The sequence below is a fragment of the Pelophylax lessonae genome, assembly GCF_965119305.1.
Source record: "Pelophylax lessonae genome assembly, chromosome: 2".
In the NCBI taxonomy this organism is placed as follows: domain Eukaryota; kingdom Metazoa; phylum Chordata; class Amphibia; order Anura; family Ranidae; genus Pelophylax; species Pelophylax lessonae.
The window spans coordinates 691289292-691316458 of NC_138769.1; the positions used below are offsets into that span (position 1 = coordinate 691289292).

Sequence of the window (27167 nt, forward strand, 5' to 3'; positions counted from 1 at the left end):
AATGTAAAGTAGTGAGTGCACAGCTTGTATAACAGTGTAAATTTGCTATCCCCTCAAAATAACTCAACACACAGCCATTAATGTCTAAACCAGGGATCTTCAAACTACGGCCCTCCAGCTATTGTGGGACTACACGTTCCATGAGGTATAGTAAAACTCTAACATTCACAGATATGACTAGGTATGATGGGAATTGTAGTTCCTGAAAAACTGGAGGGCCATAGTTTGGAGACCCCTGGTCTAAACCATTGGCAACAAAAGTGTCTTCAGTGTTGTCACATGAAAAGATATAATAAAATATTTACAAAAATGTGAGGGGTGTACTCACTTTTGTGAGATACTGTATATATGTGGTGCGGTCGGCAAACCTGGAGCAATTAAATCTGATCATACAATAACTGAAAACTGACATGTGTCATTCGCAAGCCAAAGTTTGCAGGCCATTTCCCAAGGCCTGGTCGTCCTTGGTCAAAGGAGAGCCCACGTAGTGGTGGTGTCACATTGCTATCGTATCTCTGTACTTCTAAGTTTTTATTGTCTAGTGTCATTTTCATTCCGTTATGACTTTGCAGAATAAGGCCACGTAAATATACAGATCTGATAATATAATATAATCTTCTCTTAACAACAAAACGTGTATTTAAGCTTATGCTTCCCTTCAAGAAACTACATTCTTGGTGTATCCAAAATATATATTTCCATGGAAACCAATTTAAAGGCATTCGAAGGTCAGAATTCGTTTTAAGAACATTATTATCATGCACGAGAATACTTATGGAATAAAAGTACTTTATCTGCTTAAATAGGAGAAGTATGGTGTATCTTTTGCCTTTAGGTGTAATACTGAACAGAGCTCATTATGCAGATCATCAAACTGAAGATAACAAGCTAAGGGGTATTCCAGGTTAAAAAAGAAATTCCCGTGTTCCGGCAATTACGATGGATAATAGTTCTAATTAAGGTGTGTGTATTGGGAGGGGGGGGGGGGTAGTATTGGAGGTTCACTCTTTGTGAAAGTGGAAAAACTTCTCTAATATAAAAAAGTATAAAACTAGACCTCCAGCCAAACTTTTTTTTTTTTTTTTTTAAATAGGATGAGGAAAGGTTAAAACTTGTGGCAGGATTTTGTTTTTTTGTCTATGTTCCCATCACTTCCTGTCCTGGAGACCACCTGGCGCAAGAGCAAAATTGAGAAGAAATCTCCCTAAGGCCCCATTCACACCTGAGCATTGTGTGGTTTGAAGCTCAAAGCTCCAAAACTCCCAACACAGGGAATAGTGTAATTAACTTTTTCACCTCTTTGGACACAGTACGTCCAAGGAGTGAACCATTAAGCAGAAGATTGTGTTGTTTTTTCTCAGCCGGCTGCCAGTTGGAAAGTGAAAGTGATCTGGTGGCTGTATATGCCCCCCCTTGCGTGCGTGGTTCCTGGGCTCTCCTGCTCTTACTGGAAGCCCGGGACCATGCCCAGTCACTTCAGGATGGAGAGAGGAAGGCAACCAAGGAGAATTCATTATTTGATTTCCTCTTCACTGAATGGAATAAAGGGGCACAATTTGGGCCCACCTACTTGAGATTGTGGCCACCCATCCACAATAAATTGATAAATGAAATGAGCTTTAAGGTAGCTGGCAATAAGCGGGTCCTTCCGCTTTAACCACTTGCTGACTGCTGCACAACTATATACGGCGGTAGTCAGCCCCTCACAGGCAAAGTGATGTATAAATACGTCCCTAGCCTGTGAGGCTCTAGGGAGCGAGCGTGCGCCGCCGGAGGCGTGCTCCTGCTCGCTCACGGACCCCCCTGCGCGATTGAGCGGCGGACCCGATATCCGCCGTTCACTCACGATCCTCTGTTACAGAGGGAGAAAGGCAGGCGGCTAGTGTAAACAAAGCCGCCTGTCATTCTCCCCTGTGTAACAGCACAGATCATACGGTTCTGCTATGTAGGACCGTAGATCTCTGCTGTTACACACACAGCCACATCCAATCACAGTTAGAATCACGCCCCTAGGGACACACTTAACCCCTCCCTCTCAAATAAAGTTAACCCCTTCACTGCCAGTGTCATTTTTACAGTAACAGTGCATATTTTTAGCACTGATTACTGTAGTAATGTCACTGGTACCCCCAAAAGTGTAAAAAATGTCAGTGAAGGGTCCGATCTGTCCGCCGCAATGTTGCAGTCCCGCAAAAAAAAAAAACGCAGATCGCCGCCATTACTCGTTTAAAAAAAAAACAATAAAAATGACAAAAAACTTTCCCTTAGTTAGTAAACGCAATAACTTTTGCGCAAACCAATCAAAAATACGCCTTTTGCGATTTTTTTTACCAAACATATGGTAAAAAAAAATTGGCCTAAAATGTTAAAACATTTTGATTTTTACATTTTTGTTTTGGGGAATTTCGTATAAAAAAATGTGAAAAATATTGTTATTTTTGCAAAATTCTCGCTCTTTTTTTGTTTATAGCATATGATCAAAAAATCGCACAGGTGATCAAATACCACCAAAAGAAAGCTCTGTTTGTGGGAAAAAAAGGACGTCAATTTCATTTGGGTACAGCGTCGCACGACTGCGCAATTGTCCGTTAAAGTCACGCAGTGCCGAATCACAAAATAGGCCCTGGTCAGGAAGGGGGTAAAATCTTCCGGGGCTTAAGTGGTTAAATATGTAAAATGTAAGATTCAATGGGAACCAATGGAATTTTGGGAATGTTCTGGAATCCTGGGAAAAGCTACTTTATGTAAGGGCTTCTGTATTGGGATTTCCTATGGCAGAACATCATCAGAAGATCTTCCTCCCTCCTACCCTAGTTGAGAGCACTTTTACGTGGTTGGGTCACCCTAGACTTCTAATATTTCTATGTCAAAATGTGGCTTCTGCTGCTGCTCTGAAAACTGAGCAATCACATTTGTTAGTTTCATTAAAGTTATGTGGTTTTATAAGGATAATAAAAGTATGGTGAAGTGTTTTCATATATTTAAAACCAAAAAAGTGATGCAGCAATTTTTTGCTAAACTCTGATCTATGTACGGTATTTATTTGGTTTGTGTCTGCAGAGAGCAGGGATGTGCAGTCAGGGGAGGCAAGGGAGGCAGAGCCTCACCTGCCCTTAACATAAATTAAAAAAAAAACGATTGAGCTTTGAGGGACGTACCTGGGTGACCTATGGGCCCCAGGGACCCCAAATGTGGGGAGTAGGTACCTGAACTCCTCCTTGACCACTGGTCAAAATTGAGGCTCCAAGCACCTATAGTTCTGGGGATACGGGGCTCTTTGCGCAGCCTGTAAGAATCAGAGAGGATGGGCTCACAATGCCTCTGATTTCTTGTCAGAGGCACTGAGCTCAATGGACAGCTTGGTTGGAGCCTTGAACCAATGGTAAAGCACCATTGGTCCAAGTTGTCCAATAAAAATGCTGCAGTGGAGGCTCTCCTCTCACTGCAGTGTCATAGAAGGGGGCATGTGTCCAGCCCAGCCCTCTTAACTACAAGGAAAAAGGTATAAGGTTTACCCATAATCCCATGTTTTTCTCACACAGTTAAGAGGGAGAAGCTGCTGCTGCAGCAATGGTACTTTTTCTAATCAAGCAAAATAATATATTATTATGCTATATGTTATAACATAGTAATTTATTATTTATCTATTTACTGTGAAATTACTGGTTTGAAGTTAAAACTTCAGTAATTTGTCCATTAAGCCACCTGCTTGAGTACAGTTTTTGAAAATATAGTAAATTACCTTAAAAACAATATATAATAATTATTTGTATATTACTTACTTATAATAATTAACCACTTGCCACCTACAGTAAGTGAATTCTGACACTTTTCTCTTACATGTAAAAATCATCATTTTTTTGCAAGAAAATTACTCAGAACCCCCAAACATTTTATATATATATATATATATATATATATATATATAGCAGCCAGCCTAGGGGAAAAAATGGCAACTTTTTATGTCACACGGTATTTGAGCAGCAATTTTTCAAACGCATTTTTTAGAAAAGAAAACTGTCTCATTAATAAAAAAAAAAAAAACACTAAGGTTAGCCTGATTTTTTTTTTTTTATTGTACAATGTGAAAGATGATGTTACATGAGTAAATAAATACCTAACATGTCACATTTTAACCACTTAAGCCCCGCAGGATTTGGCTGCTAAACGACCAGGGGGTATTTTGCGATTCGGCACTGCGTGACTTTAACGGACAATTGCGCGGTCGTGCGACGATGTACCTAAACTAATTTGGCGTCCTTTTTTTCCCACAAACAGAGCTTTCTTTTGGTGGTATTTGATCACCTGTGCGATTTTTTGATCACTCGCTATAAACAAAAAAAGAGCGTCAATTTTGCAAAAATAACAATATTTTTCACATTTTTTATATGAAATTCCCCAAAAAAAATGTAAAAATCAAATTTTTTTAACATTTTCGAGCTAATTTGTTTTATGCTACCTATGTTTGGTAAAAAAAATCGCAAAAAGCGTATTTTTATTGGTTTGCGCAAAAGTTATCGCGTTTACTAACAAAGGGAAAGATTTCTGTAATTTTAATTGTTTTTTTTTTTAACGCGTAATGGCAGCGATCTGTGATTTTTTTTGCGGTACTGCGACATTGGGGCGGACAGATCGGACCCTTGACTGACATTTTTTTACACTTTTGGGGTTACCAGTGACATTTCTACAGTAATCAGTGCTATACATATGCACTGTTACTGTAAAAATACACTGGTAGTGAAGGGGTTAACTTTATTTGGGAGGGAGGGGCTGTGTGTGTCCCTAGGGGCGTGCTTTCTACTGTGATTGGCTGTGGCTTGAGCTGTAAGGACACTGATCAACGGATCTACATACTAGATCCGTGTGATCAGTGTCTTTACACCGGGGAGAATCACAGGCAGCTTGTTTACACAAGCTGCCTGACTTTCTCCCTCTCCCGCGCCGATCGCAGAGTGGCCGGCGGACATCGGGTCCGCCGGTCACATGCGCGGGGGGGTCCGTGACCGCGCGGGAGCGGGAGCGCGCCGCCGGCGGTGCGCGCTCGCTCCCCAGACCCTCCCAGGCTAGTGACGTACCGCTACGTCACTCTGCCTGTGAGGGGCTGACCGCCGCAGTATATAGTCGTGCGGCGATCGGCAAGCGGTTAAAACTGCGCACACTTGTGGAAGTAACTTCAGTACGTAAAAATCTCCATAGGTGATGTTTTAAAAAATTTTACAGGTTACATGTCTAGTGCTAGAATTATTGCTCTTGCTCTAACGTTCGCAGCAATACCTCACACGTGTGGTTTGAACACCGTTTACATATGCTAAAACAAGTCCTTATGCTGGTTAAATTAGTAAACTATGAGAACTAATGAAGATGCCATATATAATCTATATAATCAGAGAATGGTTCAGATTCTATTCGTTTATTATATAGACTAAATATGGCACTTTCATCAGTTCTCATAGTTTACTAATTTACCCAACATAAGGACTTGTTTTAATAAAATCAGGACTGTTGGTAGCTATGTAGAGAACAGTATAAGGGCTCTTTCACACGGTGGCTCCGATTTTTTCTTCTGCTGCGGCACTTTTTTTTTTTCACGGACACAGATGACACTTGTGTCATCCGCTCCGTATGTCCGCATATCATCCCATCCGTTTGCAGATGATATACGGACATAATGTATGTCTATGGGCATTGCGGATGTCAGCGGATGACACCGCTGACATCCGATTTTGCATCCTTTCCGTTTTTTAAAACGGAAGAAAAATAGGGTTCTGTTCCGTTCCAAAAAACGGAACAGAACTGAAAGGAAGAAAATCGGATGTCAGCGGATGGTCATCAGCAATCCCACTGACATGCATTATGTCCGTATATCACCCGCAAAAAAATGGGATGAAATACGGACATACGGAGCGGCTGTGTGAAAGAGCCCTGATTGTTTTTTTTTTTTTTATTTCTGCATTCTGTAACAGCCCTGTACTTGACCAGTGAAATCTCAGCATTTACAGAGCTGTTCAGAATGTAGAAAAAAGAAATAAAAATATGCTGTCCAAAAGATTCCTTTCACCAGACCCTTATTTGTCTGGGAGAATCTAATTGACTTCCTTGCGTCCTGACGTGAGGGTTTTTAAGCGCTAGCCAATTGGCTGAAGATGATGATGGAATGTTTCATCTCACAGCGCTTGGCTACGCTGTGGGGGTTTATTCACTAAATAATATTATTATTATACAGGATTTATATAGCGCCAACAGTTTGCGCAGCGCTTTACAATGTGAGGGAAGACAATACAGTTACAATACAATTCAATACAGGAGGAACTAGAGGGCCCTGCTTGTTAGAGCTTACAATATGGGGGATGTATCTGGCTCTAAGGCCCCATTCACACCTGAGCTTGTAGCTTGAAGCTCAAAGCTACAAAACGCTGGAGGAGAAAAAATCAATGCTTCTCTATGGAGATGGTTCACATCTCCACTCGAAGTCGCATGAAGCAAAACGCCTGAAGCTCCAAACGTTCTGGAACTTTTTTTGTAGCTCGAATCAGGCAGATTTGGGCGTTTTAGGCGCGTTTTTATCCCCATAGAATTACATAGAAACGTTTGTGCAACATTTGCACATTTTTATGTGCTTTTGCACGTTTTGTCATGCGACTTGGTGCCTTTTTCTGACCCAGGAAGTGGATGAATAACATAGCCATAAATGATGAAACAGATGATCTTTTATCTATTGGCTAATAAAAAAAGGCCCAAGAGCAAATACACCGCATAAAACGTGCATAAACGCACATGGAAACGTGCCAAAGTTGATCATAAAAACGCACCAAAATCGATCATAAAAATGCCCAAAGACGTTACGCTCAGGTGTGAAGTCAGCCTGATACTAGCCAGTGCCTCACCAGCCACTGACCTCACCGCACGTCCCTGGTAGAAAGTTGTTTATTGCATTGGTGTGGCCTGGCTTACAATCTCATGAAACTAGAAGCAGCAAAGATGTTGTCACTTCCGGTTTCAGAGCTTCCATTCACTGGCAGGTAGAGCCAGGGGAGCATCTAACTGAACAGATGTCTGCTCAGTTAAATGTTTTGGAGGGCAAGGGAGACATTAAGGTCTATTAGACCACCAATGTACCCATAAAGAATTTCTGTCACCTGCCCGATGCTGTACCATGGGGGTTTGTTCACCTGTTCAGATAGCAATAAAATTAAATTTAAAAACATTTAATAAAAAATGAAAAAAATACAACTATAATAAAATGTATAAAAATAAATAAACGTAACCCCTGTTGCCCCACACACCTGCAAATGCATACGCAGCCCAGGTTGCACACATTTATGTAAACCACAATGAAAGCAACAATTCTAGTGCCAGAGCTCACAGTTAACGCTAAACTTTAAAAGTGTCTCATATGTAGATTTTTTGGGTGCTGTAGTTTTTTTTTTCTTTGTTTCTTGATATTACAGGTGCACCCAATTTTACGACTTGACATGTTTGATATCTATTTACTCAATCAGTGGCGTACCTAGAGCATTTGGCACCCGGGGCGGATCCTATATCTGGCACCCCCCCCCCCCCCCGACTTTAAAATGTAAAAACACCCACAAAAAAATGTAATGTGTTCAAGAATATTTTTTGCACAAATTTCACAGACCCCCCATCACAGTGCCCCTTGCAGTCTGCCCTCCGTCTCTCTAATCACAGTTCCCCCTTTTGCACTCTCTGCCTCCCCTGCACAGTCCTACCTTCAGCATAGATAGATAGCTAATATTAGCAATGTGTTTAAGTTTGAGTAAGAGATTGGAGACTTGCTAAAGGAGATATTCAGGGACTACAGACATGATACAGTAGATGGTCAGAGACTGCAGACGTGATACAGGAGATGGTCAGAGACTGCAGACGTGATACAGGAGATGGTCAGAGACTGCAGACGTGATACAGGAGATGGTCAGAGACTGCAGACGTGATACAGGAGATGGCCAGAGACTGCAGACGTGATACAGGAGATGGTCAGAGACTGCAGACATGATACAGGAGATGGTCAGAGACTGCAGACATGATACAGGAGATGGTCAGAGATTGCAGATGTGATACAGGAGATGGTCAGAGATTGAGGACATGATACAGTAGATGGTCAGAGACTACAGACATGATACAGGAGATGGTCAGAGACTGCAGACATGATACAGGAGATGGTCAGAGACTGCAGACATGATACAGGAGATGGTCAGAGACTACAGACATGATACAGGAGATGGTCAGAGACTGCAGACATGATACAGGAGATGGTCAGAGACTGCAGACATGATACAGGAGATGGTCAGAGACTGCAGACGTGATACAGGAGATGGTCAGAGACTGCAGACATGATACAGGAGATGGTCAGAGATTGCAGATGTGATACAGGAGATGGTCAGAGATTGAGGACATGATACAGTAGATGGTCAGAGACTACAGACATGATACAGGAGATGGTCAGAGACTGCAGACATGATACAGGAGATGGTCAGAGACTACAGACATGATACAGGAGATGGTCAGAGACTGCAGACATGATACAGGAGGTGGTCAGAGACTACAGAAATGATACAGGAGATGGTCAGAGACTACAGACATGATACAGGAGATGGTCAGAGACTGCAGACATGATACAGGAGATGGTCAGAGACTGCAGACGTGATACAGGAGATGGTCAGAGACTGCAGACATGATACAGGAGGTGGTCAGAGACTGCAGACATGATACAGGAGGTGGTCAGAGACTACAGACATGATACAGGAGATGGTCAGAGACTGCAGACATGATACAGGAGATGGTCAGAGACTGCAGACGTGATACAGGAGATGGTCAGAGACTGCAGACATGATACAGGAGATGGTCAGAGACTGCGGACATGATACAGGAGATGGTCAGAGACTGCAGACATGATACAGTAGATGATCAGAGACTGCAGACATGATACAGTAGATGGTCAGAGACTGCAGACATGATACAGTAGATGATCAGAGACTGCAGACATGATACAGGAGATGGTCAGAGACTGAGGACATGATACAGTAGATGGTCAGAGACTACAGACATGATACAGGAGATGGTCAGAGACTGCAGACATGATACAGGAGATGGTCAGAGACTACAGACATGATACAGTAGATGCTCAGAGACTGAGGACATGATACAGGAGATGGTCAGAGACTGCAGACATGATACAGGAGATGGTCAGAGACTACAGACATGATACAGTAGATGATCAGAGACTACAGACATGATACAGGAGATGGTCAGAGACTGCAGACGTGATACAGGAGATGGTCAGAGACTGCAGACATGATACAGGAGATGGTCAGAGACTACAGACATGATACAGTAGATGGTCAGAGACTACAGACATGATACAGGAGATGGTCAGAGACTGCAGACATGATACAGGAGATGGTCAGAGACTACAGACATGATACAGTAGATGATCAGAGACTACAGACATGATACAGTAGATGATCAGAGACTACAGACATGATACAGGAGATGGTCAGAGACTGCAGACATGATACAGGAGATGGTCAGAGACTACAGACATGATACAGTAGATGGTCAGAGACTGAGGACATGATAGAAGATAGAAGAGCACTAGGGGGGCCGGAGAGCACAGACGAAGCAGAGAGCACAGACGAAGCAGAAAGCACTGGAGGTGCTGAAGGGCCCGGTGGGGGGGGGGGGGGAACTGGAGAGAATTAAGAGAGGGTTTGGAAAGCATTGTAGGGGGGTTGGAAGGTGCAGGGGGTGGATTGCACTGGGGGGGACAGGGAGTACTTGAGGGGGCGAGCAGGGAAAATCAGGGGGGTGGAGAGCACTGGGGGGACAGGGAGTACTTGGGGGGCGAGCAGGGAAAATCAGGGGGGTGGAGAGCACTGGAGGGACAGGGAGTACTTGGGGGGCGAGCAGGGAAAATCAGGGGGGTGGAGAGCACTGGAGGGACAGGGAGTACTTGGGGGGCGAGCAGGGAAAATCAGGGGGGTGGAGAGCACTGGGGGGACGGGGAGCACTTAGGGGGGAGGGAGAAAGCACTGTGGGGAGTTGAAGAGCATGGAGGGGGGCTAAAGAACAGGGGGGGTCTAGTGCACTGGGGGGAGAGGGGCTAAAAGCACTGAGGGAGGGATTAGGAGCACTGGAGGAGGTTAAGAACTTTGGGGGGCCAGCAAAAGAACTTGTATAGGAGGGGGATGGGGCTGCTGCATATAGATGAATTGATCTTTCCATATTCTTCCTGCAGGAGGGAGAGGAGGAGAATCAGTTATTCAGCAGGAAGCTGCAGGAAGAATAGAGAAAGATGAATTCCTCTATATGTAGCAGCCCCATCCCCCTCCTATCCAGCACACACTTTTGCAATGGGCACTCACCTTCTTCCCGCCGAGGCTCCGCCCCTTATTCCCGCCGAGGCTCCGCCCCTTATTCCCGCCGCGGCTCCGCCCCTTATTCCCGCCGCGGCTCCGTTCCCTTATTCCAGCTGCGGCTCCGCCCCCTTATTCCCGCCGTGGCTCCGCCCCCCCACTAGCAGCACGGACTGAAGGAGCTGCCAGCCACTGCAGCTGCCTTCACACTGCGGGATCTGTCTGACTCTGAACACACCGGGCAGGACACCGGCTGACACCCCCCAGTGAGTGGCACCCGGGGCGGACCGCACCCCCGCCCCCCCCATTGGTACGCCACTGTACTCAATGTAACCCAATCTTTTATATTTTAGTAAAAATGGGTATTAAAATGTGTGTGTTTGCACTAAAATTCAATGCAGGAGTCTGTGATAGTGGGCCCATGTAGTTTGCCAACTCTGGGTTTCTTAGGGCACGGAGTCTAATTCCCAGCCTGCTTCTTCAACAGGGCCCCTGATGGTGGGGATGGACTTTCAGCAAGCTGGAACCAGGTTGCGGCCCCCAGCTATGCCCAGCTGAAAATGCAGAGACCACTTAGCGGGTGCAGAATACAACAGCAGGGGTCTGAAGGTAAAACCAGGAAACAAGCCAAGGTCAGGGTAGGCAGCAGGCAAGCACAGACAGTAGACGAAGCTGGGATTGATACATGGGTAATCAGACAAGATACACAAAGTAGTAAGCAGACAGGAGCTCAGAGAACTGTGAAGTTGCTCAGGCAATATGGGCCTGACTGAGCACATGGATATATAGGGAAACAAACTGGAAAGTGGGCCAGGAAGTGATGGAGGGGAAAGGAAATATTAACCCACAGAATAGCAGGCAATGCCCATAGGTGAGTGCAGAAGCCAACACAACATGTAAAAGGAATCAGAGGACTAAGAGAACAACTGCAGCAAGGAGGTAAGAAAACTCGGCCAGGGTAACTGCGGGCTAAATCATGAAATTAGTTTTCAAAAAATGTTTTTTTTTTTTTTTTTTAAATATGCAATTGATAAACATGTTCTGCAACATAAACATTTATAACTATCATCTGTTTATTCTACAAGGTCTCTTCTTTTAGAAAATATATCATGTTTGGATGGTTTAAAGCGGAGTCCCACCCAAAAGTGAAAGCTCCACTCATCAGTCTCCTCCCCCCTCTCCGGTGCCACATTTGGCACCTTTTGGGGAGAGGGGGAGCGGGTACCTGTTTTTGACAGGTATCCGTCCCCACTCCAGTTGGACCTTGCCACGGCGAGGTACTTCAGAAGTTCAGGCCCCCCTCCTCCTTCCACCGGGCCATTCAGAACACGCAGCATGCTTTGCACATGCGCAGTATGGAAAAGTCTGTGAAGCCTCAAGGCTTCACTGCTGGTTTCCCTTACAGGCTATGACAGTGGCAGCACCCGAGAGCCGATGGAAACATCAGCTGGGTTGCCAACATCTCTGGATTCCAGGACAGGTAAGTGTCCTAATATTAAAACTTTTAATTTTTTTCGGTGGGGGGGGGGGGGGGCTGGAGCACCGCTTTAAGTAATTTTGTGGCCAAAATGCAGATTTTTACATGTGTGCTAAAATGAAAAAAAAAAAAATACTGCTGAGCGGCCAATCTACACAATAATGCATCCCTTTCCCATATATCACATGAGCAATTGTCTAGGTTTTAGGGTATGTGAACAGCCCTAAAGGGATCCTTATACAGCAATTTCTACAAGAAAGGTCCTTTTATCACTTTTTATGTATCCACCACTGCAAGACAGCTTACATACTGTAGCTTTATGTTAACATTTTAGAATTTGCCACTTTACACCCGTGATTTAGCCTGACACCGGTTATATGTGAGGACCCCAGCAGGGATTCCTGATGATTAGCTGTGGGAGGAAGCCCCATTAAAGCAATCGCAGCCCTTCACATGTAATTGTTCATGCAGTGATCACCTGCGAGTGATCGGCCCTGGACACAGGCAGTCATAGATGATTGCTAGATTAGCGATTACATGCAAGCAGGATCCTGCAGCTTCCCATTGCTTTCAATGGGGCTGCCTCCCACAACTTATTGCTGAAAACCCCTCGCTGGGGTTCAGCCCATTTGTAGATGTGAATGTGGCCTATTGTTCCACCATAATGCACAGGCCACTTTATCGTCCCACCCTAACAAAAAAATATATATCACTTGATAGACTGTATAGCTATGTTAACTTTTCAACTGATACCTTATGAGTTAAGGGTGCCATCCCACATTCAGTCTTCTCCGTGTTTTCTAAAGCTTCCAGCTGCAGAATATATCCTGTAGAGACCACTGCTTCTGTTTCAGAGTCATCATCCAAACTTCTGTCCGTTAAAGGAGTGTTGGGTTCAGGTTCAACCACAGAGGAGCTGCAGGATCACCAAAGAAGAGAGTTAGATTAGGTCTCAATGAGCTTATTAATGGGAATACGATTTTCATAAAAAATAGATTACAAAGCTATTAAGTAGTGAATGTGTATGGATTATTTTTGGAGAATAAAGACAATGTTTAGTGCAGGGTAGCATACCTCCCAACTTTTGAACTTGAGAATGAGGGACATTTCAGAAAGATAGTGACTGGCATTGCACTATGTGCGTCACAGCAAAAAGTGGATGTGGCCAGACACTATAGTGGGAGAAGCTTAAGGGCCCTGGTTAAACAAAACCTGGTACCTATAAAATATGGTTTGATTGCTGTGCCACAAGCTGGAGTCTACAGTGTGAACCAACCCTTAGGGAGAGAGATTGGAGAGAGGAAAAGATCACTGTTATATGGAAGAAAGGATCACTATGGTATATTGAAGAAAGGAAGGAGGGATCACTATGGCATATGGAAGGCAGGAAGGATCACTATGGCACATGGAAGGCAGGAAGGATCATTATGACACATGGAAGGCAGGAAGGATCACTATGGTACATGGAAGGCAGGAAGGATCACTATGACACATGGAAGGTAGGGAGGATCACTATGGTAGATGGAAGGAAGGATCACTATGACACATGGAAGGCAGGAAGGATAACTTTGGCACGTGGAAGACAGGAAGGATCACTATGGCACATGGAAGGCAGGAAGGATCACTATGACACATAGAAGGAAGGGTCATTATGGCACATGGAAGGCAGGAAGGGTCACTAAGGCAAATTAAAGGCAAGAAGGAAGAATCACTAAGGCATATGGAAGGCCGGAAGGATAACTATGGTACATGGAAGGCAAGAAGAATCACTACTGTACATAGAAGGCAGAAAGAAAGGATCACTTCCCGCCCACACAACCCCTTCACAGCCATGGGATTGGGTGCATGCCGGGGTTTGTGGGCAGACACAGGGGGACAGGGGGAGGAGGTGGAGCAGATCTGGTCTCCCCTTCTCTTACATTCTTTAGAGAAGGTGGGCAACCTGGCGGGTGGGTGAGTGTGCTGACTGATTCTGACACTAGCATCTGCTGCGAGACTCAGCCTAGATTCGCGTGACACTGGGATATACTTTAAATCCTGGGGCAGTCCCAGCGAATCCGGGATGGTTTGGGAGGTATGCAATATTCAGTGGTACGGTGTTGGCCAGAACTACAGTGGAAAAAGATTTGGGGTACTTATTTAAGATATCTGCATACTGAGCAGTGCAGACATGCAGTGTGAAAAGAGAATAGAGTTCTAGGATGTATCACTAGAGGTGGAAAAAGTAAGAGTGTAGCGATTCTGACTGCTCCTGTGTATGACATTTCATACCGAAGAATTATGATAATGTGTCAATGTGATGTCAGATGTCATGGAAATCCTGCAAAGCTCCAGTAAAGTGCAGAGTATCCATGTTGTGTGTGGACATTCCTTTATTCCTGAATATTAAAGACTAAGGCCAGGAGTGTGAGACATTATGGCGGAGGGGGTCCATCTACAGTAGGTAAGGGCCTGTGATATCCAAGAAAAAGTGGGGCGGGGACTTGTGTAGATTGGTGTCAACACCTAACTACTCATAAGCGCTCCTTACAAACAGATTACTAAGAACTACATCCAGCATGTGGGGGAAGAGAAATGGTACTGTGCATAGTCCATACATACCGAATAATAACTGGTACCAAGAATTACACATAGCATGCAGAAGAAGAGATTTACTACCGTGCAGAGTCTTAATAACATATAGTGAGAATTATACCCAGCATGCAGGAAAAGTGCTACTGTGCACAGCCTGTACATGCATAATATAGGGGGTCATCGTCATATGAAAATATCAGGACTGTGAATAATATATGGGGTCCCCATCATATGGAGATATTAAGACTGCGTATATTATAAGGAGTCCTCATGTGAAAATATCAGGACTGTGTATAAAATACAGGATCCCTAGCATATAAAGATATCAGGACTGCATATAACATACGGGGTCACCGTCATTTAAAGATATCAGGGCTGCTCTCTCCCATTATCAGTCGAAGCCCTATTGGAGGAAACGCGTCAGGAGGGAGGCGTGCCGTCATTGCGTCACTCGGCGTCCGTGCTGCAGCACCTCTTTGCATTAAGGCTCCCTTCACACCTATGCAGTTTTCTTTTGAGCGTTTCTGCAGTGCTTTTTTGCATGTTTTTACCGTAATTTTACCTGCATATTTTTTTTTTTGTGGAAAATTTGTTTTTGGACAGATTAACGACTTTACCCCCCTCCCCTCCCCCTTCATGACCTGGCCACTCTTTGTGATACGGTACTGCGTTATTTTAACTAATCGTTGAGCAGGTTTTGCGACTCTTTACCAGAATAAAAATGTTGTCCTTTTTTTTACCTACAAATAGATCTTTCTTTTGGTGGTATTTGATCACCCCTACGGTTTTTATTTTTTGCCCTGTAAACAAGAAAGGACTGACAATTTTGAAAAAAATAAAAACATTTACTTTCTGCTATAAAACATACCCAGTATAAAAATAACATAACATGGAAAATTATGCCTGAGACTTCCATTTTGTGTATACTGACACACAATACATAAAAGTGATACATGAAGATCCATCCGTCCAATATCAGTGCTTGACCTCACAAATGTGCTTCTGGAAGAATGGTCAAACATTCCCATAGACACACTCCTAAACCTTGTGGACAGCCTTCCCAGAAGAGTTGAAGATGTTATAGCTGCAAAGGGTGGGCCAACTTAACATTGAACCCTACAGACTAAGACTGGGATGCCATTAAAGTTCATGTGTACTTAAAGGTTCTATGTTTTGTTAGTTCTGAAATATTAAAATGTAAGAAACTAAAAAAACAAAAAAAAACATAGGGAGCCTGTAAAAGGAGCTTCCTGTAATAAAGACCGGTCTTTGTTGCTCTCTTGTGCAAGGTTACTGGTCTTGTCTCCGCCCCCTCCTGGAGTTTTCTGCTGGCAGACTGTAGTGGGTGTAGCCTGCTGGGCCCCTCCCACAGCTCTGCTCTCTGCACAAGCTATAAACAGTACAGAGATGATGTCACTGCTATGTTTACAAGATAATATCAGGGTTTAAAAGATTTTGTGATATTAATATTAGTGTACCAGCAAATAATCAATTCCACAGTAACGCAAGCACTGCTATTATGCAGTGGACAATCAGATACAGTGGGTACGGAAAGTATTCAGACCCCCTTAAATTTTTCACTCTTTGTTATATTGCAGCCATTTGCTAAAATCATTTAGGTTCATTCTTCTTCCTCATGAATGTACACATAGCACCCCATACTGACAGAAAAACACAGAATTGTTGACATTGTTGCAGATTTATTAAAAAAGAAAAACTGAAATTTCACATGGTCCTAAGTATTCAGACCCTTTGCTGTGACACTCATATATTTAACTCAGGTGCTTTCCATTTCTTCTGATCATCCTTGAGATGGTTCTACACCTTCATTTGAGTCCAGCTGTGTTTGATTATACTGATTGGACTTGATTAGGAAAGCCACACACCTGTCTATATAAGACCTTAAAGATCACAATGCATGTCAGAGCAAATGAGAATCATGAGGTCAAAGGAACTGCCTGAAGAGCTCAGAGACAGAATTGTGGCAAGGCACAGATCTGCTCCACTTAAGGTTCCTAAGAGCACAGTGACCTCCATAGTCCTCAAATGGAAGACGTTTGGGATGACCAGAACCCTTCCTAGAGCTGGCTGTCCGGCCAAACTAAGCTATCGGGGGAGAAGAGCCTTGGTGAGAGAGGTAAAGAAGAACCCAAAGATCACTGTGGCTGAGCTCCAGAGATGCAGTCAGGAGATGGGAGAAAGTTGTAGAAAGTCAACCATCACTGCAGCCCTCCACCAGTCGGGGCTTTATGGCAGAGTGGCCCGACGGAAGCCTCTCCTCAGTGTAAGACACATGAAAGCCCGCATGGAGTTTGCTAAAAAACACCTGAAGGACTCCAAGATGGTGAGAAATAAGATTCTCTGGTCTGATGAGACCAAAATAGAACTTTTTGGCCTTAATTCTAAGCGGTATGTGTGGAGAAAACCAGGCACTGCTCATCACCTGTCCAATACAGTCCCAACAGTGAAGCATGGTGGTGGCAGCATCATGCTGTGGGGGTGTTTTTCAGCTGCAGGGACAGGACGACTGGTTGCAATCGAGGGAAAGATGAATGCGGCCAAGTACAGGGATATCCTGGACAAAAACCTTCTCCAGAGTGCTCTGGACCTCAGACTGGGCCGAAGGTTTACCTTCCAACAAGACAATGACCCTAAGCACACAGCTAAAATAACGAAGGAGTGGCTTCACAACAACTCCGTGACTGTTCTTGAATGGCCCAGCAAGAGCCCTGACTTAAACCCAATTGAGCATCTCTGGAGAGACCTAAAAATGGCTGTCCACCAACGTTTACCATCCAACCTGACAGAACTGGAGAGGATCTGCAAGGAGGAATTGCAGAGGATCCCCAAATCCAGGTGTGAAAGACTTGTTGCATCTTTCCCAAAAAGACTCCTGGCTGTATTAGATCAAAAGGGGGCTTCTACTAAATACTGAGCAAAGGGTCTGAATACTTAGGACCATGTGATATTTCAGTTTTTCTTTTTTAATAAATCTGCAACAATGTCAACAGTATGTTCTGTCAGTATGGGGTGCTATGTGTACATTCAGGAGGAAGAAGAATGAACCTAAATGATTTTAGCAAATGGCTGCAATATGTAACGCTCTGGGTTTTAGCTCAAGGATACTGGATTTGCAGCTGCAGAATTCCACTCAGTAGTCTTGTAGAGATCTTGTTAAATCACCTGATCCAACTCTCTTGACTCATCATAGTGGTTCAGCCTGATTCAGTATGCACATATACAAACACTCAGATAGTGATGTTGCAGGAGTGATAGTAATTATGCAAGTAGCAGTGAGATGTTACACTGAAGGTATAGGCTCTGAGGAGTGATAGTAGATGATGATAAGCACTCAGATAATGATGTTACAGGAATGATAGTAGATGATGATAGATAGCAATCACAAGAGCTAGCAATCTAGTATAATCAACAGGTGATAGATAATAGCAAGCAAGATATACAGGTGTTGCTACGTTTAGTTCGGTAATGCAGGTTGTAACATATAATAGGCACAAGAGCTAGCGATCTAAGTTTAGAAATGCAGATGGTAGATACTGGAGAGCATGTATCCTAGAGCTAGCAATAGTTCTTATAATGCAGGTATAGATAGCAAGCGTTCTTGATAAGAGGGGGTCCCCTGTGGGGTACTTATCAATAGCCAGTAGTGAGGGAGTGTAGGACAAGGTAGCGAGGCTCCGGTCAATCCAGGTATAGGGTATGTAGCTGGAAGATTCGGCAGCGTCAGGTTAGGCAGGTATCAGGAGCGGTTGCACGAACAATGTGTGAGTGCAGACCGTCAGTTGAAATAGCCGCTCAGTGCGGCGCCTGATGATGACGTCAGCACTGTTAAAGGAATACACACCTTATATGCGTTCCACCTACCTGAGTGGTGGAACGCAACCCGGAAGTGAGATGATAGAAAGGCACTGAGAGTGCCAGGATCTTACAGTACCCCCCCCCCCCCCCCCCCCGTAAGGCCGGCTCCAGAAGGCCTATAGAACTGGTTTCTCAGGGTACTTGGTGTGGAACCTTTGTATAAGTCTGGATGCATGAACATCAGAAGCATCCAACCAGGTGTCATCTTGAGGTCCATAATTTTTCCATCTGATGAGATATTGGAGTTTTCCTCTATGGATACGAGAATCCAAAATCTCCCGAATCTTAAATTCTTCTCCCCCTTCTACTTGTACTGGAGGTGGAGGCAAGATGGTAGGTCTAATTCCCTGATTAGGTATATGTGGTTTTAGTAAGGATACGTGAAATATAGGGTGTATTTTGAGATCTGTCGGTAATGTGAGTCGAACTGCAGATGTTCCAATGACTTTCTCGATCGGGAAAGGTCCCAAAAACAGAGGTCCAAGTTTTTTGCTGGGGATTTTCAATCTCAGATTTTTCGTGGATAACCACACGAGATCTCCAACGGTATACTGAGGGGAAGGTCTTCTACGAAGATCGTAGTACCGTTTCTGTTGGCTGTGGGCATGAGAGATGGTGGTGTTCAGTAAATCCAAGGAGTCTTTTATTTGCGTAAGGTAATCAGTAGCCACCGGGTTACTTGATGGTAGGATGCGTGGAGGAAGAAATGTGGGATGAAACCCATAATTCAGAAAGAACGGACTTTGCTTAGTGGTACTGTGGGTTGCATTATTGTAAGCAAATTCCGCCAGAGGAGGAAGATCCACCCAATCATCCTGTAAATAGGAGGTGTAACAGCGCAAGTATTGTTCAATACATTGGTTGACCCGTTCAGTTTGTCCATTAGTCTGTGGGTGATAGGGGGAAGTAAGCTTCCGCTCAATACGTAATATACGACATAGAGCTTGCCAAAACGTAGAAATAAATTGTGAACCCCGGTCAGATAAAAGGATCTTTGGAATTCCATGTAACTTGAACACATGTTTAATTAGTAGTTCCGCTGTTTCTTTAGATGATGGTAATCTGCGAATGGGAATGAAATGTGCCATCTTGGTCAGATGGTCCACTGACACTAAAATGGTAGTGAATCCCTTGGAAGGTGGTAATTCCACTATGAAATCTAGGGACACAACTTCCCATGGAACTTTGGGTATAGGTAGACTGCAAAGTAGCCCGAATGGCTTTGTAGTCTCAATTTTGGACCTAGCACAGGTGTCACATGAGGAAACGAACTTCTGTACAGACGTCTTCATTCCAGGCCACCAAAATTGCCTGGTGAGTAAATTTAATGTTTTGGTCATACCCATGTGTCCTGCCATAGGTACATCATGTGTTAGTTCCAAGATCTTAGTGCGCATGTCAGGAGGTATGTAGAGTTTGTTATCAAAGTAAAGGAAGCCTTCTGCATCAGAATTTAGATGTGGTGGTGGTGAATCCAATCCTAGACTATGCAGAATCTCTTCTTTTAAGGAACGAACAACGCCAACAATACGATCTTGTGGTATTATAGGGAGTGAAGGGATTTCTGCACAGTTATCTTCGGGTTAACCGTGATAATGCATCCGCCTTCTTGTTTTTATCTGCAGGTTTGTAGGTCACTAGGAAATTAAATCTTAGGAAGAATAATGACCAACGCACTTGCCGATGGGAAAGGGTTTTGTTGGTTTGGAGGTATTGGAGGTTCTTGTGATCCGTATATATGAGTATTGGCAACCGGGTACCTTCAAGTAAATGTCGCCAATTTTCAAGTGCCAATTTTATGGCAAGTAACTCCTTTTCACCCACTGGATAGTTCACCTCTGGGGCAGTCAGTGCTTTGGAGAAAAAAGCAACTGGATGGAGAGGAGACGTATTTGTTGGTCTTTGGGAGAGAACTGCTCCTACAGCCATATTTGATGCATCCACCTCTAGGATGTATTGTAGAGATGGGTCTGGATGGCGTAATATGGGAGCAGAAGTGAAGCTTGATTTTAGCAAGCGGAAAGCTTGATTCGCTTCTTCAGACCATTTGTACGTCTTTTTCACACTTGTGAGTTGAGTTAACGGTCTTACAATGGTAGAGAAGTTTTTGATGAATTTTCTGTAAAAGTTTGAGAACCCAAGGAATCGTTGTAATGCCTTACATGTTGTTGGTATAGGCCAATCCTGGATACACGATATCTTGCTTTTATCCATCTTAATGCCATTCTTTGATATGATGTATCCCAGGAATAACACTTCCTCCATATGGAATAGGCATTTCTTCAATTTTACATATAAATTGTGTGAGAGCAATCTGGATAATACAAGTCGTACATGTCTTACATGTTCAGACAAGGATTGTGAGTAAATGAGTATATCATCCAGATATACCACAACACAAACATCGAGTAGGTCTCTGAAGATGTCATTTATAAAACGCTGGAATGCTGCGGGAGCGTTGCATAATCCGAAGGGCATCACCAGATATTCGAATAATCCATACCTAGTTCTGAATGCCGTCTTCCACTCATCCCCTTTGCGTATGCGGATGAGATTGTATGCCCCTTTTAAATCCAACTTTGAAAAGTAAGTGGCTCCACGCACCTGTTCAATGAGTTCCGGAATGAGAGGTAAAGGATAGCGATCCTTTATTGTGATGTTATTTAATTGCCTGTAGTCAATGATAGGCCTGAGACTCTGATCCTTATTGCGGACAAAGAAAAGTCCTGCAGCTGTGGAAGAAGTAAAGGGTCTAATAAACCCCTTCGCTAAATTCTCATCCAAATACTGTTTGAGATGAGAAAGTTCATCCTGAGATAGAGGATAAACATGTCCGAAAGGTAGTTTACTATTAGGGAGTAGATCAATGGAACAATCATAGTCCCTATGGGGAGGCAACACTTGAGCATTTTTCTCAAGGAAAACTTCAGCCAGATCCTGATAGCATGGTGGTGGTGTGATTTGATCTGACACCATGGAAAGGATATTTCGGTACGATTGGATCTTACACGTGGTCTCACAGTAGTGTGAGGGGAAAGTCAGTGTTTGTGTTTTCCAATCGATGTTTGGTTGATGCATGTGTAACCAGGGAAGTCCCAGAATAATGGGAAAATGTGGTGAAGGTAACACATCAAAAGTGTTTGTCTCAACATGAGACTCGTTAGCAGTAACTAGAAGTGCTTGAGTTTGTTTAACGATTGGACCAGAAGATAAGGGAATACCATTAATTAAACTAACAGAGACAGGTTTAGATTTTGAAATAATAGGTATTTTATTTAAAGCAACAAAACTAGTGTCAATGTAGTTCCCACAAGATCCTGTGTCGATCATAGCCTTGGTAGTGATTCTATTTTGGTCCCACTGTAAAATTAATTGGATGAAAAGATAGGGGTTAGAAAAAGAAGTCAGTCGTTAAACCCCCCAATAATATATGTGAAAACTCACCCTCTTTTTTGCGGACAAGGGGACAGACGCTTATTAGATGATCAGAGGAAGCACAATACATGCAAAGGTTCTGAGATTTTCTCCTGGCTCGTTCAACAGATGATAATGGGGAGCGTATGATCCCTACCTCCATGGGAGTAGGATCAGAAGACGAGAAACGAGAAGGATTGGGTGATGGTACTCCCATTTTCTCAGCCTTCCTTTCTCGTAACCGTCTGTCAATGTTGATACTGAGCTGTATTAAAGCATCCAAAGTGCCAGGTAAGTCCACTCGGGCGAGCTCGTCTTTAACGGCTTCGGATAGACCAAGCCTGAACTGGGTACGCAGAGATGCATCATTCCACCCTGCATCAAGGGTCCATCTCTTGAACTCTGCTGCAAAATCTTCAACAGGTCTCCTTCCCTGTTTTAAAGCTCTCAATTGGCTGTCAGCAGTACTTTGCCTATTTGGGTCTTCATATACACGGGAGAGTTCTGCTAAAAACGCAGGATAGGAATTGAGAATAGGATCATCTTTCTCAAAGAAGGAGTCTGCCCAAGCCCGTGGATCACCTGACATATAAGAGATAGTAGTGCAGACTTTAATACGGTCTGTATTGTAAGTATGAGGTTTTAAACTGAAAAGCAATTGACATGCGTTTTTAAACTCACGAAATTTTTTCCGGTCACCTGTAAACACTTGTGGAGGGTTTATCTTGGGCTCACGGGGTTGAGCAGCAGTAAGCTGTGATACACGGGCCACCTGCTGTCTCAAGGTTTGATTTTCCTTTTGTACTTCAGTAAGAGTATGAACTAATGCTTCTACTTTTTGTGTGAGGTGCATCACATGAGTGGCCATTTCTGCTGAATCCATTTTTTAAGGTTCGTGCAATCTGTAACGCTCTGGGTTTTAGCCTTAAGGATACTGGATTTGCAGCTGCAGAATTCCACTCAGTAGTCTTGTAGAGATCTTGTTAAATCACCTGATCCAACTCTCTTGACTCATCATAGTGGTTCAGCCTGATTCAGTATGCACATATACAAACACTCAGATAGTGATGTTGCAGGAGTGATAGTAATTATGCAAGTAGCAGTGAGATGTTACACTGAAGGTATAGGCTCTGAGGAGTGATAGTAGATGATGATAAGCACTCAGATAATGATGTTACAGGAATGATAGTAGATGATGATAGATAGCAATCACAAGAGCTAGCAATCTAGTATAATCAACAGGTGATAGATAGCAAGCAAGATATACAGGTGTTGCTAAGCTTAGTTCGGTAATGCAGGTTGTTACATATAATAGGCACAAGAGCTAGCGATCTAAGTTTAGAAATGCAGATGGTAGATACTGGAGAGCATGTATCCTAGAGCTAGCAATAGTTCTTATAATGCAGGTATAGATAGCAAGCGTTCTTGATAAGAGGGGGTCCCCTGTGGGGTACTTATCAATAGCCAGTAGTGAGGGAGTCTAGGACAAGGTAGCGAGGCTCCGGTCAATCCAGGTATAGGGTATGTAGCTGGAAGATTCGGCAGCGTCAGGTTAGGCAGGTATCGGGAGCGGTTGCACGAACAATGTGTGAGTGCAGACCGTCAGTTGAAATAGCCGCTCAGTGCGGCGCCTGATGATGACGTCAGCACTGTTAGAGGCATACACACCTTATATGCGTTCCACCTACCTGAGTGGTGGAACGCAACCCGGAAGTGAGATGATAGAAAGGCACTGAGAGTGCCAGGATCTTACACAATATAACAAAGAGTGAAAAATTTAAGGGGGTCTGAATACTTTCCGTACCCACTGTATCTGCAAATGATATAATATCAGGGTTTGCAAAGGCATTTGGTATACACGACTTGGTTTTACAGTAATACCTTGATTTGCGAGCATAATTAGTTCCGGAAACATGCTTATAATCCAAAGCACTCGTATATCAAAGCGAATTTCCCAAACAGAAATAATGGAAACTCAGATGATTCGTTCCACAACCATTTATTGGTATAAACAAAGATATGCTGCTGTCATATCTATAGTACAGTACTGTTTTAACATGCCATCCCCTCCGGTAAATAACATTATGTGTGCCAATGGGTACACAGTTTTTTATACAGCCTCAGTGATTGCCACAGACTGGTTGTCTCGGTGCATTCTGGGGTGTGGTATAAAAGCTAGGAGCACATGTGCTCTGGGTCTTTGGCTGGTGAGCAGAGTCCCGGAGGGAGGGTGGAGGCTGCCTCCTCCTCTGTAGCAGTTGGTGCATGGTCGCAGGCGATCGGCCTGGTGGACCAGAAGGAAGGAGTTGAACCCAGAGGCCCAGGAGAACTGACTGGAAGGGTTGAGACACTGGAGACCCTGGAAAAACCCTGGAAAAACAGTATCCAGGCTGTTCCTGATGAAGTCACATCGACGAAACGCATAGAGCGTCACCACGTCACTTCCGCTAACTTCCTGTCTTTGGAACACACGGTGTTCCAGAAGTGTTTCTTGTATCCAGAACAACTCTGCTTTATCACTTTTATCGCTTCTTTTTCATCCACATTTGTGAGTACGATATATGTCGCGCCTACATATGTATATGGTGTTCAAACCACACCTGTGAGGTATCGCCACGATCGTTAGTACAAGAGCAATAATTCTAGCCCTAGACCTCCTCGGTAACTCTAAACTGGTAACCTGCAGCAATTTTTAAAGCATTGCCTATGGAGATTTTTAGGTACTGTAGTTTGTCACCAAAAAAAAAATATATATATATATATATTTAATGTTTGGGAGTTCTAAGTAATTTTCTAGCAAAAAATACATATTTTAAGTGTCAGAAATAGGCCCGGTCCTTAAGTGGTGAAGATAATTAAATCCCTTTGTGAAGGTTTTTATGTAGAGCCTACTCTTGAAGCAACAGGATAAAAGCAAGAACTGGACAGCTTTGTCTGGTACGTTTCCATTCTGATTTTTTTTTTTTAAGTTTGATTGTACTGTATATTTAATTCCCAAGTGTGCCATTTATTTTTCATCCTTTGCACTGCTGACGCTCAGTTTCCCTTGACCCTACACTCAATGATAACCTGTAGCGAGATGACAGCTTTTACGTGTTGATATACAGCAGATTACTGCTTCAGCTACCATAGACGCTCAAGTTCTTTGCAACTACATAAATACAGAGTGGACACAAAATGACTTAAATTGAAATCAGAATCCAATTTTCCACTGTAAGTGTCTGAGTCATATATCTCTTTATGCTTGTGTGCCGGGTCATATCCGCAGACTTTGAACTTAGTAAAGAGACATGGGGCCCAATTTACTAAACCATGTTCGCATTCCCTGCCAAGTGAGTGAATTTGAGGCATTGGCCAAAAAAAATCTTCATTGCGTACCTGTATTTACTACGCAATGTCACACTGCACAATAACAAATGTGGCTTACTTAGGACTGTATTTTCCAGCATCTGAACGTGTCCCAACTTGGTGCTGACGTTCCTGCAAGAATAAGGCTATTTGACATTTTTTAGTTACCTTAAATGCACATATAACACAGGAACAAGACCATGTAGTGCCCTCCTCTAGTTAGACTGCCAGGTTAAATAAATTTAGCTCTCGGCTTTGCTGTAGTGAGTGGAGCAGTGATTAATTGTTTTGGTCTGTTCTGGGTTTCCTAAGCTGAGAGTTTCATTCCTTCCACCTGCCCAGTGGCGGTTCTACATTAAATTGCTCCCCGGGCGAGACTCCCTCCCGGCGCCCCCCCCCAAAAAAAAATAACATGACAAAACTTCACATCTTGTACACACCACACATTTTATTGTAGTAATAAGTACACCAGTCACTACTTCCACCACACATTTCTCAGGCAGGGCAGGGCCCAACGCCAAAAATCTCCTGTACAGACAGTACAGTCACCTCACCAGTCACTGGTTTAGTCAACCTCAAGTTCAACCTTCCACACATAATCATTGATTTATCATTTGACACATACATTTCTCAGGCAAGAAGACAGGCAGCGCCACAGTGGTGCCTGTTGGCCATCGCACTAAAACGCAACATTAGCATCCTTATCAGACGGCCACCAGAAGAAAGGAAAATAAATCAGCAGATAGTGAATGGTATATTTTTTTTTAATAAAAAATATTGTACCAAAGATTCTGCTAGAATATACACAGCCTAAATTGGCCCGAGTATGTGTGTACAAATTTGCTATGCACATGCCTTATTACATTCTGGAGGCTAGCCCAAAGCCTTAGCAATTTGAAGGGTGCAGTAAAGACCAGATGACCTACATTGTAAAAATTTACCAAGAAAAGTTTACAGAAAAAGGCTTTCAAGTGTATCTGACATGGTCCAGAGGGCTGGACCCTAGAGCCACTGAGAGTCAAATATGACCAAATGGATATATCCCTTTAAATGTAAATCAATTATTTCCAAGTAGTTCCTTGTGCTTCCAAATATTTATTCAGGTCCTTTTTATGTACAAATTCCACAATGTCATGAAAAATTCAACAGCATTAAACAGCAGAAGGATCCTGCAGCCTGAGAGTCGGTGTAGTACAGCAGGAGGTGTGTGATGGAGGAGGTATCACACCCCCCCTGTAACAGTAGACTCCCCGAGAGGCTCACCCAGAGACTAGTAACACACAAGGTCACATCCCCGAGGCCGCACTGTGTTCAGTAACCCGCCTGACAGGAGACCGAACTGGGAAAAATGATATATTGATTACTGTCCATTACCTCATGCTACATGAAGGAAACTTATCAATGAAAAGCATGCAAGGACAGTAAGTCACCAGAAAGTACAATCATTCCTTCCAGGCACTGGAAAGTGGCACCAACTACCTCATTTCTTTTAGGAGAGCAACTTACCTGCAACTGCAAGTATAGTGACGACTACTACAGACAATACACTGTACAGTCAGTCAGTGTGTACACTGCCCTCCTCGCCTTCCGCGCCGCCGCTGCTGTGCTGTGTGTGTACAGTACGAGTCCTCGGCTCCTCCTCCGACCTCGCCTTCCACCCGCCGCTGCTGTGCTGTGTGTGTCACACTCTGTGTAGTGTACTCTCGGCTGAGTCGGCTCCTCCGCTCCCCCCCCCCCCCGCCACTAGTTCTGACTGAGCACGGCTGCTGTTGCAATACGATCGATGCGGCACAATCCCCGCTCCACTGGAGCGGCTCCAGGCAAACTCCAGCCGCCGGCCCGGCTCCTTCAGCAGCAGGGGCGGCAGCGGCGCCGGCGCCCGCAGCAAAGATCAGATAATTTTCTTTTTCTCCACCACCGCGAGGGCCGCCCCCCCACGTGATGCCGCCCCGGGCGGCTGCCCCGTTCGCCCGTGCCCGAAACCGCCACTGCACCTGCCTCTGAAAGGAGTTTCCGGAGTATAGGGCAGGGAGATTCAAATGATTATATATATCATGCCCCTGCCCATCCCTGGACAAAGGCAGAAGAGCGCTGCGGGGGGGGGGGGG

General features: G+C 44.0%; 1 protein-coding gene across 2 annotated transcripts in view; it reads right to left on the reverse strand.

Annotated features, from left to right (window-relative positions):
• Window positions 1-27167, reverse strand: part of LOC309545257 (cyclic nucleotide-binding domain-containing protein 2-like) — a 525861-nt gene that overhangs the window by 450453 nt on the left and 48241 nt on the right. For both annotated transcript variants that reach the window (XM_082244395.1, XM_082244394.1), the window contains exon 2: window positions 12601-12763. In XM_082244395.1, coding sequence (XP_082100521.1) covers window positions 12601-12763 — 163 coding nt within the window. The remainder of the gene's footprint in view (window positions 1-12600; window positions 12764-27167) is intronic.